The following is a 24,017-nucleotide window of genomic DNA, read 5'->3' as shown; positions in this document are numbered from 1 at the left end:
GTTTGCTGCAACAAGGCAAAATTGCTGGGATGCAGAGGCAGATTTCTTTTTCTTGTTTTCCTCACCAAAAAAGGTAGGTGTGTCTTATAGTCCGAAGTGTCTTATACTCCGAAAAATATGGTAATTTATGAAGGGAAAAAAAAAAACGAAGGAAAGAAAAGGTTTATGCACCAGTTCACAGTTTCAACTCTCATTTGGCTATGGTCAAGGACCTTCTTGTGGCCCAACCAATTAGTGTTCCTTCTATCAAACCACCTGATTTTGCCCTGCCTTGCTTTGTCTATTTGAAATCAAACAGAATTAGGTGTGATATTGGAAGAAGTAGTCTCTGCCCTCTATCAGTGAGGATGGAAAGATTCCCCTTGTTGCAATTGTGCTGATATGCAAACTATTAAACATATTGAACAAGATTCCCCATGCTGTCCGTTCTCTGGTTTCCTAGAAGATCTGCATGAAGCAGTTCCAGAGGTGATCACCTGGATAGCTGAACAGGACATCCAGTTATAAGATCATACCCCCATAGAAGTTTTACTTATAGTTACGTGGATTATGTATATATATATGCATATTTTTCTTCAGTCAAGTTTTCATCATACGCTAAATAATAACAATTTCAACCTGCATCTGTCATAAAATCAGCACCTCTTTCATGCTTAACTTTAAACCAAGTTTAAAACTCTGGTTTTAAACACTGTAATAGCTTTTTGTACCAGAGAAACTGACTTATTTAATAAGAATATTAAAGTAACCTATAGTAGAAAAAAGTAAAGTATGAATAAACACATCTAGTCAACTAGACATAACCCCAGAGAGAATGGAAAGAGAACCTTTAAAAGGAATTTTAGAAGGAAGAGGAAAGAATTTGGCAGGAAATTTTGGTTAACTTGCACAAGTCATCCTGACCAATAACTGGGCTCATTTTCTTGCTGGCTGGAGAATTTTGGGAATTGAAATCTAAAGTTGCTGAGGTTGAGAAGCACTGCTTTAAAGACCTTACTTGTTCAAAGTCATCCAAAAGTACTGAAAGTTGGCCCTATTTAATTTAGTATAGCAGAAATATGCAGGGATCACACTTGTGTAGATTGAAAGTTGTCAAGCTACCCAAATGTTAATTTACTTCCTTAATAAAAAGGCAATCTTTCAACATTAAATACAGAATGAAAGGGAAAAGTTGACAAGTTACAGATTTTTCAATTTACTGGACTAATTTAAAACATGATGGCATTAAATATTTGAATGGCAAGCTCCCATAAGCCAGTTCAGAGTTACTGTAATTAATTTACCTGCAGCCCAGAACGTAAACAACATTTACGATTGCTAGAGGTTGAAAGAAGGAGCTATATGTTTTACTTGAGAGCCATAAAAACTGGCTTTACCTTAATCATTTCTGTAATATAGCAATACCACTTAGACTTATATACCGCTTCATAGTGCTTTACAGCCAGTGGTGGGATTCAAATTATTTAACAACTGGTTCGCCCAGGGTCAGGTTGGCTGTCGTGGAAGGCGTGGTCCATCCACGTCCTCCAGGTCTAGCGCACATGCAGGTTGAGCCTCCTGCAATGGCCAACCTGACCCTGGGCGAACCGGTTGTTAAATTTACACACACATCCCATCAAAGTGTGCTGCGTTGCAATGGAGAAACAGGCAATGGAGCGGCCGACACAAGGGAAGGAGGAAGGAAAGTGGCCTTCTCCTTCCTTCGTGCCGGCCAATCCAGTGCCCATTTCTCCATTGCAGCACAGTACCCAGGATCCACTTTGATAGCAAGGTGGTGGGTAATTTAACAACCGGTTTGTCCAAATCGGTGTGCATTGGCTGAATCCCACCACTGTTTACAGCCCACTCTAAAAGTCAGCATATTGCCCCAACAATTTCGGTCCTAATTTTACTGACTTCGGAAGGATGGAAGGCTGAGTCAACCTTGAGCCATTCAGAATCGAATTCCTGACTCATTCTAATTCAATAACCATATTGAATTCTACAGTATAGTGCAATATCGGGTTTTAAATTTCAATTATATAGAATGTAAAGGATTTATGATTGTGTTTTTATTTTTATAGTTATAATGTACACTGAAGACAGCATTTAATTTCATTGTACCGTGTGCAATGACAATAAAGTAAATTAAACTAAACTAACCACTGCCCCACCACGACTCTTTCAAAGTTATTTGAAGAATTTAAAACCACTTGCCAAATAGACTTTTTTGATCTGGAAAGGAAAAATGTTTCATGCTACTAGCAATTGCAGCACTTCCACATCCTTAGGTAACTTTGAAAAGCTAAGAAGGGTTAACCCTGGCTGATCTGGGATGGGTGACCAACCGGAAAAAACTCCAGTTATAGGCTGAAAAGTTGGGGGAAAAAACTTGTGAGAAGGGAACACATTTATTTGTTTGTTTGTTTGTTTATTTGTTTATTTGTTTATTTGTTTATTTATACTTAATTTTATTTTTCAGATTTATATGCCACCCTTCTCCCATAGTATTTCCATACTGTTGTCAGGAATTAAGCAAAATGTGAAAAAAACTATCTTTTAAAGAAACATTCTTGAGTTTGCACACATCCCTTTTGCTTTTGAGAACATAATCTGCAAAAATACTAACAGCAATTATCACGCAAAAGGTATCCAGAGTTGTGTAACCACTCTTCCAAGGCACAAGTAGTTTACCAAAGCTTTGGGTGCAACCCAGTTGTTAAATTATTAAAGTGACTAAAATGAAATCATTTTAAATAATTTGTGATTTTAATTGTTGACATGTCTAATCCTCCTGGTTTTGTTCCATTTTTGGGGATAATGGTGGTGATGGTGAGGACCATAATCTTCATTGTGCAACTAAAGAAAAATAAATCTGTTCTCTTAAGTTAGATTGCAGTTCTAACATAGAGAGGGTGACTTCAGGTTAAACACAATTAAGTAGTAAATGCGATGATGCACATATAACTTGATGAATTTATTCTTCGCAACAGTAGCTCTCCTGCTGAAATGCCAACACTGGATACTGATAGTGACAGCAAAATTAGGGCAGGAAAGCGGTCTGAAAGCCAGAAATCCATATGCATACTGCTAGAAACAGCAGGAATTGTGCAATACTTTCTACTTACTATGCCTCATAAAAACATGCACAAAACCCCCACTCTGTCTAACAATAGTAGTAGCACCTAGACTCATATACTGTTCCATAGTCCTTTACAGAATTCTCTAGCCAGTTTATAGAATCAGTATATAGTTCCCAACGATCTGCTGAGCCACCGAGCCTGGTGGCTCAGCAGACTGATAGCACTGTGATTAACACCAGCTGTCTGCAATTACTGTAAGTTCGAATCTCACCAGGCTCAAGGTTGACTCATCCTTCCATCCTTTCTAAGGTAGGTAAATTGAGGACCCAGTTTGTGGGGGCAATACGCTGACTTTGTATAAATATACAAAAGTATGAAGGCTATTGCTTAACGTATTGTAAGCCGCCCTGAGTCTCCGGAGAAGGGCGGCATATAAATCAAATTAAAAAAAAAAAATCTGGGTTCTCAATTTACCAACCTCGGAAGGATGGAAGGATGAGTCAACCTTGAGCTTGTTAGGATTGAACTTCTGGCAATGGGCAGAGTTAGCCTGCAAAACTGCATTCTAACCACTGCCAAGCCTCAATACTATTAATCTTTTTTATGAATACTAACACAAAGCCATCACAAGCACTAAACTTAACATAAGGGGAAAAAAATAAAGTATGCCTAGAATAGTGCTAGAGGGTGCCTGCTAACAAGCAGGCCCATGCAAAGACACAGACTAATTTACCAGTTGTCTTTCTGAAGCAAATTTGCTCAACGCGCCACAGGAGGCGCCCCCAAATCTTCCAGAATGAAATAAATGGCCATTTGCATCAACCTGTCTGTTGCTTTATGCAGATTGGCTGATAGCAATCTTAAACTTCTATAGACACATTATTGGGTTTCTGTAGAGAGTAATATCACCAGTGAGAACAAGAGGCAATCAGAATAAATTAAAAGAATATGAATGTATTGTGCCTCACTAGCAACACAACTCCTAATCTAACAATAGCAGTCCCTGTTCCCCTCGAATCGTCAGGACTAATTTCTCACAAACAGCCTTGATTAAGATTATCTCCCTTTGTTTTCAGGGGCTAAAAGAGGTGAAAATAAATCTGCCTCAAACACAACATCAACTCTGAAGTAGTATTAATACAAAAAAAATCGTAATTAAGGCACAGCTCCGGCAATCACTCAAATTGCAGCAGTATCAACCTTACAACCTTGTCTTCCCTGTTCAATCAAGCACTCTAGGCTTCCATGGAGTTTTCCATTAACAGTTTATAGCACTGGCATGCTGTTAAAATGTGCAGATATGGCAACTGTTGATTAAAACATTAAGGTCCAACTTTAGATCGAAGGCATGGTGCTAAATGTGTGGGACTGCACATACACCCAAGGAAATGAGCCGTTTCAAAAGTTATTGTCCATGTGTTTTCTCTTCCTACAGGAAAATGTAATTATTGATGTTAATCAGGATTCACTTGGCAAATACATGCTAACATTATGGAACTATATGTGTCTCATGCATAATCATATACAGGATTGGCCTTTGAAAAATCTTGGTGGGATTAAATACAACAAAAGGCAACAGGAAGTACATGGCTAGATTTTTTTATAACCTGATGCACATTCCATTTATAGAAAGATTACTGCCAATTCTGGTTATGTTGACTTTCTTTGGTTCAGGGGTGAAATGTAAAATTTGTTACTACCGGTTCTGTGGGCATGGCTTGGTGAGGGGGTAATGTGACTGAGTGGGCGTGGCCAACTTTTTTTTTTTTAACTTTTCAAAGCATTTTTTCTAATGCTTTGAAAAGCCTCTGCCGATCAGGCAACTCAGCTGGGATCCTCAGAGAGGCTTTTTAAAAAATGCTTTGAAAAGCCTCTCTGCCGATCAGGCAACTCAGCTGGGATCGTCAGAGACTTTTCAAAGCATTTTTTGCCACCTCTTCGGCCAAGAGGTTGCAGAAAAAAATGCTTTGAAAAGCCTCTGAGGATCCCAGCTGAGCTGCGCGATCATCAGAGGCTTTTTTTTTAACTTTTAAAAGCATTTTTTCGTCGGAAGAGGTTGTAGAAAAAATGCTTTTAAAAGTTAAAAAAAAAAGCCTCTGATGATCATGCGGCTCATCTGGGCATGGTGGGGGGGGGGCAGGGATTTTTGCTACCGGTTCTCCGAATCACCTGCCACCATCGCTACAAGATCGGGCGATCCGGTCCAAACTGGGAGCATTTCACCCTTGCTTTGGTTGCTATACAGCACAAGACCATGAAAACGTGAAGCCACTGAGTTGGAATGAATTTGCTGCAGCTAACTATCTCAGAATCTTAATGTTCCATCTCTTTTCAAGTTACCCACCATAGTGTTAAATCTCCATGTTTCCAGTCTTAAACTTCCTTAAACTTTGAATAATTGTTTTTATTGTTTAAATTGCCTTAAGTAGTCTTCCTCAATATGGTGGTTCCAAAGATAAATAAGATGACAGCTGTAATTGTAATCAAGTTACATCTGGTCTTCAAAAACTTTCATACAGACCACTGGTCAACTTGTGGAACAGTAAGTCTTCCACCATACAGAGATAACTGCCATCTTGAAGTTTTCATCCCACCCCAGCCTATGTAGACCCTGATAGTGACAGTCGTCTTATGGGATCTAGGAAGAATGTCTTCTCAGTGATGGCTTTCTTCCTGAGGAATGATTTCCCCAGAGATTGCTCCCACCCTTCTGACTTGCAAACTAGTAAAGAACTAATTCCTAGGCCTTGGGTTAAGATAGTGGTTGAGTCTCTTTAGTTTATTTGTTTTGATTCTATCTTCTAGTCTGGTGTGTGTGTGTGTGTGTGTGTGTGTGTGTGTGTATGTACATACATACAGCTCCGTAAGCCCAACACCAAGAGTCCACCATTACACTGAAGGGACAAAAGCTGAAGGGCCTAGTGGCTCAGCAGACTAAAAGCATTGTGATTAACACCAGCTGTCTGCAATTACTGTAAGTTCGAATCTCACCAGGCTCAAGGTTGACTCAGCCTTCCATACTTTCTAAGGTAGGTAAATTGAGGACCCAGTTTGTGGGGGCAATAAGCTGACTTTGTATAAATATACAAAAGTATGAAGTCTATTGCTTAACACATTGTAAGCCGCCCTGAGTCTCCAGAGAAGGGCGGCATATAAATCAAATTAAAAAAAAAAAAAGCTGCAAGCAGTGTACCAATTTACATACCTTGGCAGCACCCTCTCCCGCGCAGTGACAATTGACATTGAGGTCAACTGCAGAATCGCCAAGGCAAGTTCTGCATATGACGGTCTATTGACCAATGTGTGGGACCACGGTGGAATAAGCCTTCTACAAAGCTCAAAGTCTACTGTGCAGTAGTGCTTGATGTATGCCAGTGGATTGTATACAGGAGGCACACTTGGCAATTGAACCACTTCCACACGACCTGCCTCCGCAGACTTCTGAGGATCTGGTGGCAGGACAATGTGCCAGACACAGAAGTCCTCTCCAGAGCAGACCTGCCATCAGTTCACACCCTGCTGATGAAAGCCCAGACACGCTGGGCAGGCCATGTTGCAAGGATGCCAGACCATCACATCCCTATATAGCTTCTCTATGGTGAGCTGTCTCAAGGAAAGCGATCGCATGGGGGACAAAGGAAGCAATACAAAGACATGTTGAAAGCTTCCTTTAAATCCCTGGATATCGACACCACCTACTGGGAAACCCTGGTACAAGATCAAACAACATGGTGCACGCTGATCCACCAAGGCTGCCAGACATTTGAAGACAGAAGAACAACCACAGCACAAGAGAAGCGAGCACTCCGCAAAGCCAGGGCTGCAAATGCTGCAACAATGGTGACCACACATGTCTACCCGACATGTGGCAGAACATTCCATGCCCGTATAGGCCTTACCAGTCACCTGCGAACACACCGTGGACAGCCCACAACCCATTAGCTGTCAAGGTCCTCTTCGAACACAATGGACAGACATCATCATACATACATACTTTGGTTTATTTTTATTTGTAAGCTACCCAGAGTCACTATGGAATTGGATGGCCTTGAAACTGAAATAATAAATCCAATTTAAAATAGCTAAATTTTGAACTCTTTATTTTTGAAATCTTTGGTTTACAATACTACCTTCCTTGGGGCCACTAATCGAATTTGATTGTTTAACATCCCTAGGTAAATCAAGGTACCCATAGCAAATGATGGATGAAAAAAATCATTATATTAATATATTTTTTTCATGATTGGGTTATGGGAATGGGGATTTTGCAGTATCCTCCCCCTGGAGTGGGCTGGGAAAGGAGATTTTGCAGCATCCTTTCCTTGCCACGCCCACCAAGCAACGTCCACAGAACCGGTAGTAACAAAATTTGAATTCCACCACTGATGGCAATCTAGATGGGGACATGTGAGAGAGTGTGGAAACACGAGGAAAGAAGAACAGGAATTCTCTGCTTATATAAGGAGTTGTGGTAAGTGATCTGGGGCTCAATAGAGAGTTTGACATCATTTTGGTAACAGGACATATTCAAGGATGCTATTTGCCATGTTGTATATCCTAACCACACCATACACATCTCTGAAAAAAAGTATATGTGATTTAATATTGGCATCTTATGAAAAATACCCTTTGAATGTGTTTGTGATTATGTTTCTCCAGCCTGAAATTAACAGCTGATTTCTGACACTTATGATTAATGTCTTTTTCAAATCCAATTGCTGATCCAAATTACTTCCAACTGCTTACATTCTTCCCCCAGCCTTTGCTGACAAATTTTGAATTTGACCCAAACGCTTTTGTAGACAGCAATGTTTTTGAAGTTTGAAACAAAAGAAAGTCAATTTGTCAATACACAATCTCGTACACAATACGAGAAACTGTTATATTTCACTGGCCTTTTTTTTTTTTTAATCCAGCCATCTGACAAGAATTACATCCATTGGCAATTATCCAAAGAAGCAGAAGGAGAAAGTGAGGAAACATCATCTGAGGACATTTTTTTACATGAGATTTTTCAAAATCTGTTTAGAAAACATTTTTGGGGAATTGCTTAGTTTAAACTAAATGCAGGGAACTCGATCAGCCTAACCTGAGATTATGATCTGCAAATAGTCACTTTCCCTATGGTTGGTTTTTCAAACTGGTAGAAATCATGGGGCCTATCATTTAAAGAAAAACATGAGAACATTCAAGCTTTGAATATCAATTAGGCTCTCAGCCTAAAAATGTTAGTTTATAGTACAGCAAAACAAAATAAGATCGCAATATCAATCTCCAATACAATGAAACATTAAACATTGTATTTTGTGAGACATATCAAGAAATAATAAACCTGAGGAGAGCTGAAGAAGCTTCTTGGATAAGAAGTTAAATATCTTCAAGGAAAAAAGCCAATATTAATCAGAGTAGAGCTGGAAGGGGCCAGCTCTATTCTGGAGGTCTTCTACTCCCACCCCCTGCTCAAACCAGAAACCCTATACTATTTAAGATAAGTGGCTGTCCAGTCTTTTCTTTAAAAAACCCAATGATGCAGCACCCACGATTTCTGAAGGCAAACTGTTCCACTGGTTAATTTTCCTCACTGTTAGGAAGCAACCTTAATTTGAACCAATAAATTCCAGGTTGCTTCTCTCCTTGATTAGTTTCCATCCATTGTTTCTTGTCCTGCCCTCTGGTGCTTTGGAAAATAAATTGACCCCCTCCTCTTTGTGGCAGCATTTCAAATACTGGAATACTGCTATCATGTCCCCCCTAGTCCTTATTTTCTCTATACTAGCCAAACCCAAAACAAAATCCAGTTGCCTTTTGAAAAAGCACTTTTGAGACAACCATGACCTGGATGACTGAGAATCTCCACAGACATTAAGCAATATAAAGGTATTAGCTGTGCCCAAAAGTGTATAAAATAAACTGGAATTAAGAAAAAATATTAGATGGACATTTTCACAATCAGGTTTACTATTAGGAAAATATCTGAAATCCTTCATTTACTTACCTATCTAAAAAGTATATAATACTTCTCTTAAGCAGTTGATATGGTTTCAATATTCTGGCTTCTAATTGTTCATCTTTCATTAATCCCAGGTATCAGAGATGGTGAGATAACATTCAACTTTTAAAAAGAAATTGGCATCGCTGATTGAGTATCCGTTTTACTATATCAATATCTTATTTTTACAGCTTCTCAGACTAATATTAATAAAAATAATGGGAAGTGACAAGTGATTTCCCAGTCTATTTATTTGCAATCTTATTGCATTCCTAAATTGTACTTCATGCATTATGATCTTTCATGGAACTCTGCATAACTATTTGCATTTTACTCCCAGTAGTACGAGACAGAGAAATACAGACTCCGTGTTTAGACTACAGCAAAATAAAATGCACTTCTGGCAGTTGCGTAACCAATGGATCTAGTCAAGAATAAACTGATAACCTTATACCGTGCATGTCAAATATTTGCTGGTATATGTTTAAAGTTGATTTAATGAAACTGATTTCTCATCCAAAAATGCTGAGATGAAGCTAAAGTAAAAAAAAATGATGCTTTGAGTAGAAAATAAACAGATTTTTTTTCTCTAATATGCCAGAATAACATGATTTGTTATCTTCTCTGGAAGCCAACTTACAACCATCAACATACTATAGGCATTCAATATTCTAGCAACCAATATTAGTTTTGACATGAATATACAAGTATTTGTATTAATATATCATGCAGATCTCTTTATGTGGAATTAGAAAAGTCGTATATAAAGTAAAACATTATGTCTACTTAGTTATTAATCTTCTTCCATTCACAATGCAGAAGTGGCAGTGGTGGGTTTCAAAAATTTTTACTACTGGTTCTATGGGTGTGGCTTGGTGGGCGTGGCTTGATGGGCATGGCAGGGGACAGATACTGCAAAATCTCCATTCCCAGCCCATTTCAGGAGAAGGATACTGTAAAATCTCCATTCTCTCCCCACTCCAGGGAAAGGTTACTACAAAATCCCGATTTCCTCCGGATCAGCTGGGACTCGGGAGGCAGAGAATAGATGGGGCCAGGGCCAGTTAGAGGTGGTATTTACCAGTTCTCCAAACAACTCAAAATTTTCACTAGCGGGTCTCTGAACTACTAAAAATTTCTGCTACCGGTTCTCCAGAACTGGTCAGAGCCTGCTGAAACCCACCTCTGAAAAGTGGTATACAGTATATCAGCTCAACGCAGTTACCTGTATGCCACAGACATACCTCGACCTTGAATCTTATATATTATAACAAATAGAATAAAGCCATATGCATGAATAATGGCATATGAACAGAATGACACATTAAGTATGCTTCCTCTTTTCATACCGCTCTTTATTAGCATTATTATTATATTAGCTTTAGTGTTGTATGAGTTCATGCATTTTTCTGATTTATACCCCACAGACACAATTCACCCTACTTCCTTTTTATGTAGACAGCATCTTGTATATTCTCAAAATTCTTATCATGTGGAAGTTTCCTCATGATAAGTACAATTAAAGTTACATTCTGTTCATATGTTCACTTTTGGGGGTTTGGCAAGAGAAAAAAATAGCAATTAATTATTTTTAAAATAATATAAATCATATATAAATATAAAATGTAAAAATCAAATATAAAAATAATGTAAGGTTCTAACGTTCTACATGTTTTTTATATTGTTTTTGTGCATTTCTGTTATTGACTTTGCTCAGTTGGGAAAGGATTAAAAACATAACAATAAACTAGAAACAATGAATAAGATTCATCAAGACATCGGGGTAAAGGTGAGGAATAGACACAATTATTAATCACAGTGCCTCTGGGCAAAGTCAGGTCTTTGAGGCTGCTTTTAAGGCAACTGGGTCAAGGTCAAGGCCCATAGTTCTAGAAACTCTAGGCACCATTTTAGTCAATGCAATTTTCAGCACTTTTTCTAAGTTTTCCTTTTAACAATCCAAGGAACAACAATTTTCATGAAGAATGAACACTTCTATTCAAGATTTTAGTTCCATTCCCAGTTCTACTTCATTGTTTATATTTGCCCAACACCATATTTAAGGCATAAGCTAAAGGTAAAGGTCCCCCTCGCACTTATGTGCTAGTCTTTCCCAACTCTAGGGGGCGGTGCTCATCTCCTTTTCAAAACTGAAGAGCCAGCACTGTCCGAAGAAGTTCCATGGTCATGTGGCCAGCATGACTAAATGCCAAAAGTGCACGGAATGCTGCCACCTTCCCACCAAAGGTGGTCCCTATTTTTCTACTTGCATTTTTTACGTGCTTTCGAACTGCTAGATTTGCAGAAGCTGGGACAAGTAACGGGAGCTCACCCCCTTGCGCGGCACTAGGGATTCAAACCACTGAACTGCTAACCTTTCAATCAACAAGTTCAGCGTCTTAGCCACTAAGCCACCGCGTCCCTTCTATTTAAGGCATAGGACTGTTATAAAAGAACTAGTAGTTTGTAACTTGGTAGTTCCCCCCTCACCACTGACACAATCTTCTTTCTATTAGGTTGCTAAAATGATTAATCTATTAGGCTTAATACAAAGTCTTATTCTGCACTTTTTCTTTCTCACTTACTAACAGGTGTCTAGATATTGCATGTTCCCAAGCCAAACGCTAGCAAGAGAGTACAACTTTAACACTTTGTTCCCACAGTGCTCTTTGCTGTGTTGGTGTCCAGGTAGTGTGTTCCATTGGGCCTGCAATTTAAATACAACTGTTTGCTCCTATACAAAATCCAGACTGTGGGAAGAGGAAGGTTCAATAATGAATATAACAACTTTAGCAGGATCCGAAATTAACACACCTGAAACCAATGTTATTGTCCCAGATCCTGCACTTTCCTTAGTAACTCAAAAAAGGACAAATGTAACTACGCAAGACAATCCTGGGAATGTTTTTTTGTATTTTGGACTTGTCCTACATTTCCTTGACGTATGACCACAACTGAGCCCAAATTTCCATTGCTAAGCAGTTGTTAAGTGATTTTTTTCCCCATTTTAAGACCATTCTTGCCATAAGTTGTAAAATGAATCAGTTAGTAACATGGTTCTTAAGTGAATCTGGTTTCCCCATTGACTTTGCTTGTCAGAATGTCACAAAAGGTGATCACATGACCTCAGGACACAACTATCATAAATACACGCCAGTTGCCAAGCAACCAATTTTGATCACATGACCACTGAGATGCTACAAGGGTTGTAAGCGTGAAAAAGGGTCATAGTTACCTTTTCCAATGCTGTTGTAACCTCAAATGACCATTAAATGAACTGTTGTAAGTCAACAACTACCTGTATTTATATGTAAGATAATGTAGTGCTGGTTTACTGTGGCCAGAGGTGATCCTAGGATGGAACACTGAAGAAGACTGAAGACTTAATAGTCTAGCTTTGGTCTTCAATAATTTTCTAACTAGGTTTCATGCTGTCTTCATAACCAGACAGATTGGACTGGGAATTGTCATCAAACATAAATCTGGGGAAGGTCGGCATAAATGTTATTCAATATTTCAATTAATTGGTCACAAGAAGCACATAATAATAATGATCCTCAGTAACAGCACTGGGATGAAGGTCATGATATAATACCATAGATCAGGGGTGTCCAACGTTTTGATCTTCAACTCCCATGGCTGGCTGGGGAATTCTGGGAACTGAAATTCATGTTTTAAAGTTGCCAAGAATGAACACTCCTGCCATAGACTAAGGAAGAAAAGATTGAGGCTCATACTGTTTGAGGAGAACCTTAAATTTATTTAGTCTAATACTGTGTTGAGGACAACACTAGTTAACACTGTGTAAATATTCTGCAGGTTGTTGTTGTTGTTGGTTTTTTTTTTGAAAGAAAAAAGACTCCCAGTGGTATTAGATTATGGCGAATCACATAACAAATTATTTGGGGGCGGGGAAAGGAAAGTGTTTCAAAACCACTATCAAAGAGCTTTGAAGAATTGTTGCACTAAATAAGTCATGTGGGAAACAAAATAATGCCATGAAGCCTAATGCAGCCTCCACAGAAATCTGGAGCATTAAATTTTATATTAACATATAAATTATTCACAAAAATCTGTAACACTTCCTCGTAAGGGTCAGTGATAAATACTTGATGGAACATAAAAGCCATACACATGCTTATAAATTAGTAAGTGTGTTATGAATGGTATTATAAACCCTTAATAAATTGTAATGGTGTTAAATATTCATAACAGCTGTCATAGAGGACATCTGCGTATCAATGTATCTATGATGTATCACAGGCATTGAAAGATAGATTCACACCACAGCACTAATAAGGAAAGTAAGCAATTGGTTTGGGGGTCTTTCAAGGTTATTTAGAAGGAAAAAAAGATGTCCACCAATTGGTTAGAATTGTGTACGAAATGATGATATAGAAATAGTATATGACCTAGAATTAGTCTACATATTATGGAACTTCAAAAGCAGGATCTATTATTAGTTCAAATCCTAGATTTATGAGCTTAATTCTCCAAATCCTATTGATTATTTGATTGTGTGCTCAGGGAATAGCGGTGATAATTTTCCGTTATTAATTTTATTAACCAGGTCTGACAGCAAAGAACTTCTTTTACCATAGTCAGAATCATATTTGTGTTGTGAACACACCAGGGGTGAAATCCAGCAGGTTCTGACAGGATCTGGAGAACTGGTAGCGGAAAACTTGAGCAGTTCGGAGAACCGGTAGCAGAAATTTTGAGTAATTCGGAGAACCGGCAAATACCATCTCTGGATGGCTCCAGAGTGGGGTGGGAATGGAGATTTTGCAATATCCTTCCCCCAGGAGTGGGGAGGGAATGGGGATTTTGCAGTATCCTTCCCCTGGAGTGGGGTGAGAATGGAGATTTTGCACTATCCTTCCCCTGCCACGCCCGCCACGCCATGCCCACAGAACCAGTAGTAAAAAAAATTGGATTTCACCACTGGAACACATACGTGTTTAAGATTCTGTGAATGCTGAAAAATCAACCTCAGATCCATAGCCCAGCCATGTGGTCTGATTCAGAAAGGAAAGAAAAGATGGGTGAGAACTTCTCATAGACAATGGTCTATTGAAAGAGTCAGCAAACCTTTTCTGTAAAGGGCCAAATCACAGCCCTCCATGGGCATGGATAACAGGCCTTCTGGCCAACGATGGTGCTGGTCCACCAACAAAGAGGCTGCTGATAAATTGCCCCCCAAGATGTAGCTCCCCTAGCTCCACCTTTCACTCTGGAAGCTAGGATGAATTTCAAGCTGGTCACCTGCCCAGATATTCTTAGTTCACAGACCATGTAGATGGTGGGCCAGATTGTAGTTTCCCAACTCCTGCTCTATTGTAATGTAAAACCCTTTTATGAGAGATCAAAAGGAACAGTTATACCATAGAAAGATATTACCAGAAAGAAATATTGGAGATGAGGCATTTTTGATTCATTCTTCTTCTTGCTTGTTATGAAAGTTTGAAGTTCCTGCTGCTTTATCAGAAAGAATAGCAGGTTTCTTCCTTTGAAACGATAGTGCAATGTTTTTTTTTTCCTTTAATCTGAAACTAGTTAGGAAAAAATAGGCACATTGTATTTTAGAAAAGAATGAAATTCTTAAAGCTAAAATCACCCAAACCTAACCTATTCCTGTCCTGGCTTCTTTGACTGGCTGATTTTGGGACGCCATTTTGAAAGAGGGTATTGGACAATTTTCACCGAGTCTCCAACTTCTGGTTAAGGGAAAAGTTTGTTGAGAGTATGGTAGGGAATTTGAAGTTAAAACAATTTCCCATTTTTTAGATAAAATGTAGATGTATAAATCATCTTGTTCCTCTTCTGTGGCAGCCCATTCTAAGCTGACATTCTTCCAAAAACTGGTTTTTGATATATATATATATATATGTAGGTCTTTGGTTATTCGGGTCTTCTCCCACGTAAAATTGAAGGTTTCTTGGCGACGTTTCGACGAAGTCTCATTCGTCATCTTCAGGCTGGTGTTCTCGGCTTCGTGCTTCCAGGAGCAATGTGAGATCGCAGCTGTCTCTTCCTTTATATATATTTCATACAATCTTAGACTGTTCCTTTACCAACTCATAGGTGTCTGTGACCATCCACAAGGCTAAAATGACAACATATGCATCATCATACAAATTATGTACTTGTATACTATTTCCATAACTAACTAAAGCCTTATCAATTATATCATGACATCATAATGCTTTTATTGTCACTTCCTCTCCTAACCCTCTCCCCTCCCCACTTCCCATGCCTAGACTCCTGTATTTTTGTGGATTTGGAGCATTCCTGATTCTATGTTAGATACATTTTAATGGAATCTTCCCACTTGATCTGTATGCTGCTGTAATTTAAGACAATTCCTTGTCTACCTTTTGACTCAGGCAGAAACCATTCCGGTCTGTGAAACTCTCATAAAACACTGAAAGCACCCAAGGCAGTTTAAGTAGCCCAATATCAAGCAGATTTACCAATTAGAACTGCTTCCATTCCTAAATAAAAGTATGCATGCAAAATATTCCAGAGTCCTGCTTGCCTGTTTGAAATTGGATTTGCCATTAATTGCACCTTCCATTACAGTTAGTCCTCAGCTTACGACCACAATTCAGCCCAAAATTTCTGTTGCTAAGAAAGACAATTGTTAAGTGAGTTTTGCCCCATTTTAAGACCTTTCTTAAGTTGTTAAGTGAATCACCACAGTTATTAAGTTGTTAAGTGAATCTGGCTTCCCCATTTACTTTGCTTGTCAGAGGGTCACAAACGATAATTACATGACACTGCAACCATCATAAATACCTGCCAGTTGCCAGGTAATAGTCGTAAATGTGAAAAATGATCATAAGTCACTTTTTTTCAGTGACATTGTAACCTTGAACGGTTACTAAATGAATGGTTATAAATAAGGACTACCTGCTTTCAGGAGGATGAAAATGCAAAAGACTAGCAAATTTATTCTTCCATATAAACAAACAAACAAAAATGATCGTAGTGGTCTTCTATTACCTTTCCACCACAAACAATCCCAGTTAAGAAATGAGATGCAAATTAAATTTTGTCAAATTATGAGACAATTTAATCACTGGCAATTTAGTCAAGAATCTCCCAAAGAATTTCAGGCTTGATTCAAAAGTACATTGATCTCTTTGGCAAGCGTATATAAACTGAACGAAATGGAAAATGGGACCCTTGTAATTATGAGGTTCCCAGCACTAGCATGGACTGCAATAAATTACAAAGTCTGCATTCCATTTGCTGAAATAGTCTCAATTTATCATTTTATTTTAAAGAGATTCCATTATGCTAATGTCTTACAAAAGCACTTTCTGGTCTTTCTAGAAGGTCAACAGGGGACACAAATTTTGAGATTTAGAAGTATGTCAGAGAGGAAAGCAAAAGTACTAAGTTTTAATAAAGAGTGACATAAACATGGCTACTTTCAACAATTTTAGAAAAATACTTTGTGTAGACATACTGTATCTATAGATATGTCTCCTATTTTCACTTGTCTCTTGTTAATAATAGAAGCTAGTTCATTAAAATGTGGTTTGCTTTATAAAATATCATTTCCCACTACACAAAATTAAAGATTTTTTTTTGTGTGTGGCACATCGCCCAGATATGCACATCTCAAGAATAATAAAATATTGTGTCTTGGAATGGAAAATACTTTGTCTCTAAGAGTTGAAAAGAAATATGGCTTCTAAATGTAGCATTTCAACAAATAGACTTTTCCCTGAAAAAGATAAATCTTGTACATCTTTCACTGCCACAGGAAGAAATCAGAATCTATTTAAATGCATTTTTATATAATACGACTATTTCTACAGTGTGGAACAATTGCTCAGTTAAAATATCGCAGATAATGTTTATTATAGTTGCTTTGTTAAAAATAGAATTGGAATAGTATTAATAGAGCCATTTTGAATCAAGTGTCATGTAAGATGCCATATACATGACATGTTTAAAAATAACAATCTGTTTCTATTAATGCATTAAGGTTTTCAAAAAGCAGCATATAATATAGGTATCCTTACGGAAAACAGTATCTAAATTTTAAATTAGGAGATAAGGGCACAGATTTTAAACTGTATGAAAATGTATGTGTATATTTTAATTTAAATATTTAAATAAATATCAAATTTAAAGGTAAATCAATCAGAATACAGGACATTTTTAAAAATTTTATGCCTGCAAGTCAATCTTGACTCCTGACAATCAAGTCACTGGACCAGTCACTGCAGTTTTGTTGGCAACATTTCAGAAGTGACCTTGCCTTCTTCTTAGGGTTATGAAAGAGTGACTGAATTAAGGTTCCCCGATTGGCTTTATGCCTAATGTGGGACTAGAATGCAGTTTTCCAATTTCCAATGTGGTAATTTAATCACTGCACCAAACTGGCTCTGTATGGCGCAGAATATAGAAAATGAAATAGATTCAGCTATTAAAAGAACTATGTAAAGGCATCTGCTTCTTCATGTGTCCCCTTGTTTTGAAGAGCACAAAGTACCATTAATGAACAAAGAACATTTGAAACTGATAAACTGTGAGCATGAGATGATTATTTTTGGTTAGAATGGACAACCTTAATAGTTCACCTCAAATTTCTCCCTCCCTCTCCCTCCCTCTCTCTCTCCCTTCCTCTCTCTCTTGCACACACACACACACACACACACACACACACACACAAAGGCATATGTTACATATCGTCTCTCTTTGCCATGGTCAGCTTGACTAGGCTTCAGTCTTCTCAGTTCTTTAATGTTATTTTATTAGCTAAAAAGGGATTGTTTTATTCTTTCTTGAAGAAGAAACAAAAAAAAAATCCCCAGAGATTATGTTGTTATACTTACAGGCGATAGGTTTAATCTGTTCTGTATTGAACAAATTAATCTTTTTATTCAGAGATCAAATGATCTTTCACTGATGGAAAAGAACTGCAATTTATCAACCTGTATCATATTAATGTAAAGGAAAAAATGCACATATTTCTATTTCTTGTGGCCACTATCTTGGAGGAAAACACCATGTGATTTATGAAAAAAAATGCTTATCACTACACCTACAGCTTGATAAAACTTCAAAAGATGACCCTATGTAATATGAGTACTGAAGAAAATTCACCTAGTTCCTGAAATGATTATTTCAGACCAATGAGCTTGGATGAACGCTGATTTAATTGCAATCTAGCATGTTCTTTTAATCCATCAAATGTTGCTTAATCCATGAAAGATTAGTACAAACAAGCAAGTTCTTCATTTGAAATGTTTGTTCTAACATTAAAAAAAATAACTCTCTCTGTACTGAATTTAAGGATTTCTTTTGATACAAGAGGATAAATTCCTAGGCATCCTGTTTTTAATGAAGGAAGATGAAAACAGTCACACACAGCAGCAAGTGTGCTGTTGGTATACACAATTCATTTATTGAGCATTTTACAGCTGCTCCCACTTCACAACATAAGTGCATGCTTTACCAGAGGCCCTTTAGATGGGTCAGTGCTCCCATTTTGATGGAGTTCTCAAGGGGAAAGAAATCTACTTCCTCCTTTTCCCACCAAAATAAAACATAAAGATTATTTCAGGTATTGAATATTCCGATAAATGTAATATTAAAATCAATAAGAGGAGATGAGCATCATATTGTTTCTTGACCTGAAAGTAATTTGACAGTGTAAGTTTGGACATGTGACAAGCAATATAGTAATTTGGATTGCTTCTTTGCCTTAGGCAAAAGGAGTCAGAACATTTCTTTTGTAGAGGCTCAATAACTAAACAAATTTTAGTTTTGTAAGAATCTTTCTTCTTGTAATTCTAGGAAGGTACTGTCAAGAGTGCTCTTTATCTAGCTCAAAGGATTTAGCTGTACTCAGTTCCAATTTGAAGTTCCTATTAGATGCTATGTGTAATTTGAAAAAAAAATCATCAGACATTGCTAATAACTTATTCATGTTAAGAAATGATTACATATCTGCAGTTTTGATATGACTATGGAGAAATCCTACTTAATAGATAAATTTAATATTATATTTAGAATCATAAATAACCAGCTAGATGAAAGCTAAAATAGCTGTGGGAGCATTGGTTCATGTTTGTTTCTCCTAATGCTTAGGAGAAATATTTTCTAATATTTTCAATTCTGTTCTTCCCCTGATGTATAAATTGAGCAACTCGGTTTGGGAACAGCAGCCAAAAGTTACATCCAGCCCTTGTTTGAACAAGTTGCTCACTAAAGACCTATATGCAACACTGCAATTAGGTTGCCATTACAGATCAGTGCTATTTGGACACTCAAAAGAATCTCAGTCCAGATATTGATTTAAATAACACTGTTCTTCTTTTGGATTGAGTGATATAACACTTGAGGCCTTCTTAAGTCCTAATTTCTAAAACTTTGCTTTTTAAGGGCATCTCAAATAAATCAATGCAATAATGCATACATTTTCCAGATACCAGTGCTTCTCAAATATTTCCTGTGTAGCTATCAAGAAGATTCAACTAAACTTCTTTTGCTCAGTCTAAAATATTTCCTTCTACCTTCAGAATTTAGAGGACTTTAGAATTTAACAAGAGGTAAAGAATATCTTCTATTAGAACTGAATGGCTATATCTCTGCTATTTTTTTTTAAAAAAAATATTAAATATTAAAATGAGATTAGAGAAAATAGTTTGTTTCTGAGAACAAGAATTAAACAACGAAAATTAAATATGTATGCATAAGACTATATTGGACTACTGACTCCCAAATGGATCTTGGGTCTTATACAATTCCAAGAGATAATTCAGGTAAACTTGGAACCATAACAGAATGCGTTGGTTAAAAAGAAAAATAACTAGGCTAAAGGAATTTTGAAAATACTGTGTCTAAATTTTGTAACTTTACAGAAAAGATCATAATTCAGCAATAGCAGGATCAAGTCTCAATAATGTCAAAATGATGACATGTACAATGTTGTCAGTTAACAAATGTTGCATATTTGCATTTCAGCCTCTGATGCAAATACAGAGGCATTTGTGCCTCTGAACATGGCATTTGTGTGAGGATGACATCAGGCAAATGTGTCACTATTTTTCCCATCATAGGCATGTGTACCATGAATTTGCAGCTACACAGAAAGCTTTACAAGAAAGAAAGAAAAATGTGAACGTGTCTATTTTGAATGGGTAAATTCGTGTTGTTCAGCTTATCTTTAATAACTTACCTGATGGAATAGGAATTCTGTTGTCCAAAATCACAGCTAGTCCCAATGAGTCAGAAGGTAAAAGGTTCGTACTAAGATCCACACGAGTGAGACTTGTGGGTTCTCTTCCATTGTTTGAGAGGAGGATCCTGGGGTTTTCATTCTCACTCTTCTGCTGATTCTGAATAATATGAACAATACTTTGCTGGGGTAGATCACAGTTCTGGAGGGGGGGAAAGTCAAATTCCCATACACATTAGTTTGAAATCTTCATTATCATCTCATCTAATTTTTTAATCTCATCTTTTTTTAATCTCATCTAATTTTTACAACTTTAATATTTTTAAAGTTCCCAAATACACTTAATATAGAGTGAGTGGCCAATGGTCAGAATGTCTGACGACAATTCTAAGGGTAAAGAATGAAGAAAAAGTAATGTAAGATAAATGGCCAAACAGGGTTTCTTCCTTCACCACCAAGTCAAAATATTTGGACATTTCTATACCTGAAACAAATACTACATTCTCCATTCATTTTGTGTTTAGCAGCCACTTTCCAAATCCCATCCATTTCTAGAGGGCTTTTGCAACAATTCCTTGTGAATGCAGTGATTCTCATGGTTTTTTTTCCTGAAATCAGTCTGAGAATTATAGAGTGTCTCAAGAAAATCTTTGAATAAACTTTCCGTTAGTTGTAAAGACATACTGTACTTCTTCATACTAAGTATCCTTTAGCACTAAAGATATACATTCATAATAACTTTTATAGAGAATCCATTATTGGCATAATCAGCAAAAATCAACCTTTTCCTGGAAAAATTGCACACAAAATTGAGTTTTGTTAGTCTATTTGATAACTCAGTTCTAATTCAAATGGCCTTATTTTCTGTGATAACAAGAGACATCATATTCAAGTAGAAGGAAAGATCTTGTCTGTTCGGTATGCATTCTGTGGATTACTGCTTTAGAACCATTTTGACATATAATTGGAGAAGTGACATATAGAAAAAAAGTTTTCATATTAAAATTTAAAAGTTTGTTAATACTTTATTTCCCACATACTTTATTTTGAAGTTCATGGATTTTGGATTGTTATCCTTCAGTTTCAGAACTGTTGTTTCCCATAGTGTCCTTGAATTTGCAATCTGCTTGGAACAGACTTACTTCACAAAAGGTTGCAATAATAAAATATGTATATAAGAGTGAAGAACACAATATTGTGTTGCCTAGAAAGGATAGTATACAAATCTATTACTGATGTACTGATCAGTACATCAATACAATCTGATTTACTGATGTAACATGTCTACCCAATTGCAATTTAACACAAAATGTTGAATAATCAATGATGATGGAGTCCAGATTTATCTTACTTATTGTTGGTGCACAGAGGGAAATATGTCTGCCAATACTGGTTAAATAAATAAATCAATTTTATTGATTAAATAAAAATAGAACATGGTAAATGTATAATATATAATATGGTAATGTATACATTATACAAGAAGAATGTATAATAATGTCATTTAAACCATAATACAGGCAAGTAGCACAACATATAAAATCTGGACTAAAATATGAAACCAGTTCATGCAACTTTTATACTTACCATTTCAACAAGTACAACTGCAAGGTATTTTTTTTCTTTTATGACACAATTAGCTTATGTAACAATTGAGAAATTAATAATGATTACTAGAAAGATGAGTCTATAACACTAGACAAAGCTGTCAAATATGAAACAGTTTTTGAAACTGAAAGTTCTACATTCATTTTAATGTAAAATCAATTCTCAGGGATAGAATTCAGGAGGGACATAAAGTAATACACTAAAAAAGGGGGAGAATCATAAAACGTCTTCCATAGAGAAAAAACTAAAAACACCACATCTGATCGCTCTATTATTACTACCCTTTAAGACTTAGAAGACAGATTGTACATTGTATCTTTAAACTGTGGTGCACAGAAAGAAAATCAGGAAAAAATACATGTGTATCTACCTTGCACAATTAATTTCATTTTTGCATAGAGTTATAAGAACTGGCGAACAGAAGTTTAAATCACCAGTAGATGGCAGGAAATAGCAATTTTCATGTTTATTTGCTGTCATCTAGGTTCTGCATTCCAGATCTGCTAGGTCTAGTTTTGCTACATGGCCAAATGGTGACAGGCAAGGCATTAGAAAATGGATCAAAAAAGGCCTTTCGCAGCCTTTCCTCACTCTTTTAGGAAAATTGAGATATTACAGAGCCTGAAGTCTAAAGTAAATTCTGTCATTATATTCAACAATTGCTTGAGACTAATTAGCCCAAATAATGAAGCAAGTGCAATGTTGTAGTCAGAATCCATTAATGGATGCAAAACCCGTTAATGTACAAAAAACATCCAAAAATATTCAGGACTGAAGACGGCGCCAAAAACCTAAACCGATGACTGCGGTAGAACAACCAACCGGTGAATAGATTGGCTTTTCAATAATTCCTCTCCAAACAAGGATCTATAAGTGCTCCTGATAGCTTCTCCTTGCAAGGAGACCTCAAGATAGCTGGAATATCTCACTTACTCAAACCATGGTTGGTGCCTTTGAAAGGACACTAATTTTGCATATTTTATTTTCTAATTACTTTTGGAAATTGCTTTTCAGCTATTAGGAATCTTTAGGATCAGACAAGTTTGACAGTGGTGGGTGAGTTTCCTTTAATCTTTAGCAAAAAAATGTTAACTACAAATTTAAGAACTTGGATTCAATGTGGGCAATGGGTACCTTACAGAGTTATGTATGTTTCCAGAATAGCACCCATGTTATAACTCTGCTACATGAACTGCATTGGTTGCCAGTTTGTTTCTGGGTCCAATTCAAGGTGTTATTTTTAACCTTTAACGTCCTTCATGGCATGGGACTGGATTATTTGAGGGACCACTTTGCCCTCATTACATCGGTCTGTCTACTAGATCTAGCAAAGAGAGCATGCTTTAGGTCCTGCCTGCTAGGGACTTACACTTGGAGGGTTCCAGGAGATGCACCTTCTCCGCCATGTTGTCCGATTTGTGGAATATTCTGCCCCTACCCCAAAGTGAAGTTATATTCATCCCGGTTAATGTTCCCTAAGTCCCTAGGATCTAGCCATGTCAACAGGCTGGGGATCTCAGGAGATGGGTGATATTCTAAAATATCTCTCTCCTAAATCTGGTTGTATTGCTTATGAGATAGTCACATTTATTTATAAATGTGATAAACAAACAAACAAACAAATAATTTTAAACATTAGTTCTGGAATAAAAAGCAAAAGAGTGATTAATTGATTTTACAAAATTACTAACAGATTAAGGGGTCCAGGTAAATTTCAAATAAGATGTTGAAATTAATGATAAAGAATGCATTTGTTTTTGTTGTTGTTGTTGTTGTTGTTTAAATAAGATTTTAAAAATTGGAGAAAACTAGAAGGAACTAAATATTGTAATTAAAGGGAAAGGACACCTAAACTTAATTTACAATTACAGAATGAAGCAAAGCATTCTAAGATTAGACATAATGCAGGATATTTTTGAACAATCGACTCAGAAGTTAATTTTAGTAGTACCAACAAAGTGATCTGCCTTTATGGAGAGATTGCATCTAAAAGGATGCAGTTATTATAGGAGAAGAACAAATTTTATCTGACAAGACTGAATCAAAACTGGATTTACAAATGACAGGCTACAAGAATCACATGGAAAAAGATGTTACACTGGACATACAAAAGAAACCAGCTGATGCCTTAATAAATAAAAGGGATATACAAATGATA

General features: G+C 36.9%; 1 protein-coding gene across 1 annotated transcript in view; it reads right to left on the bottom strand.

Moving 5' to 3' along the window:
- PRKN (parkin RBR E3 ubiquitin protein ligase) overlaps nucleotides 1-24,017 on the bottom strand; it is a 719,133-nt gene that overhangs the window by 454,630 nt on the left and 240,486 nt on the right. The window contains exon 3 of the mRNA XM_070951429.1: nucleotides 20,252-20,453. Coding sequence (XP_070807530.1) covers nucleotides 20,252-20,453 — 202 coding nt within the window. The remainder of the gene's footprint in view (nucleotides 1-20,251; nucleotides 20,454-24,017) is intronic.

This window comes from Pituophis catenifer, unplaced genomic scaffold, assembly GCF_029215685.1.
Source record: "Pituophis catenifer annectens isolate HBS135680 unplaced genomic scaffold, rPitCat1.0.hap2 SCAF_1, whole genome shotgun sequence".
Lineage (NCBI taxonomy): Eukaryota > Metazoa > Chordata > Lepidosauria > Squamata > Colubridae > Pituophis > Pituophis catenifer.
Note: the sequence above shows the minus strand (reverse complement) of the source record. Positions and strands in the feature narration are given on the sequence as shown.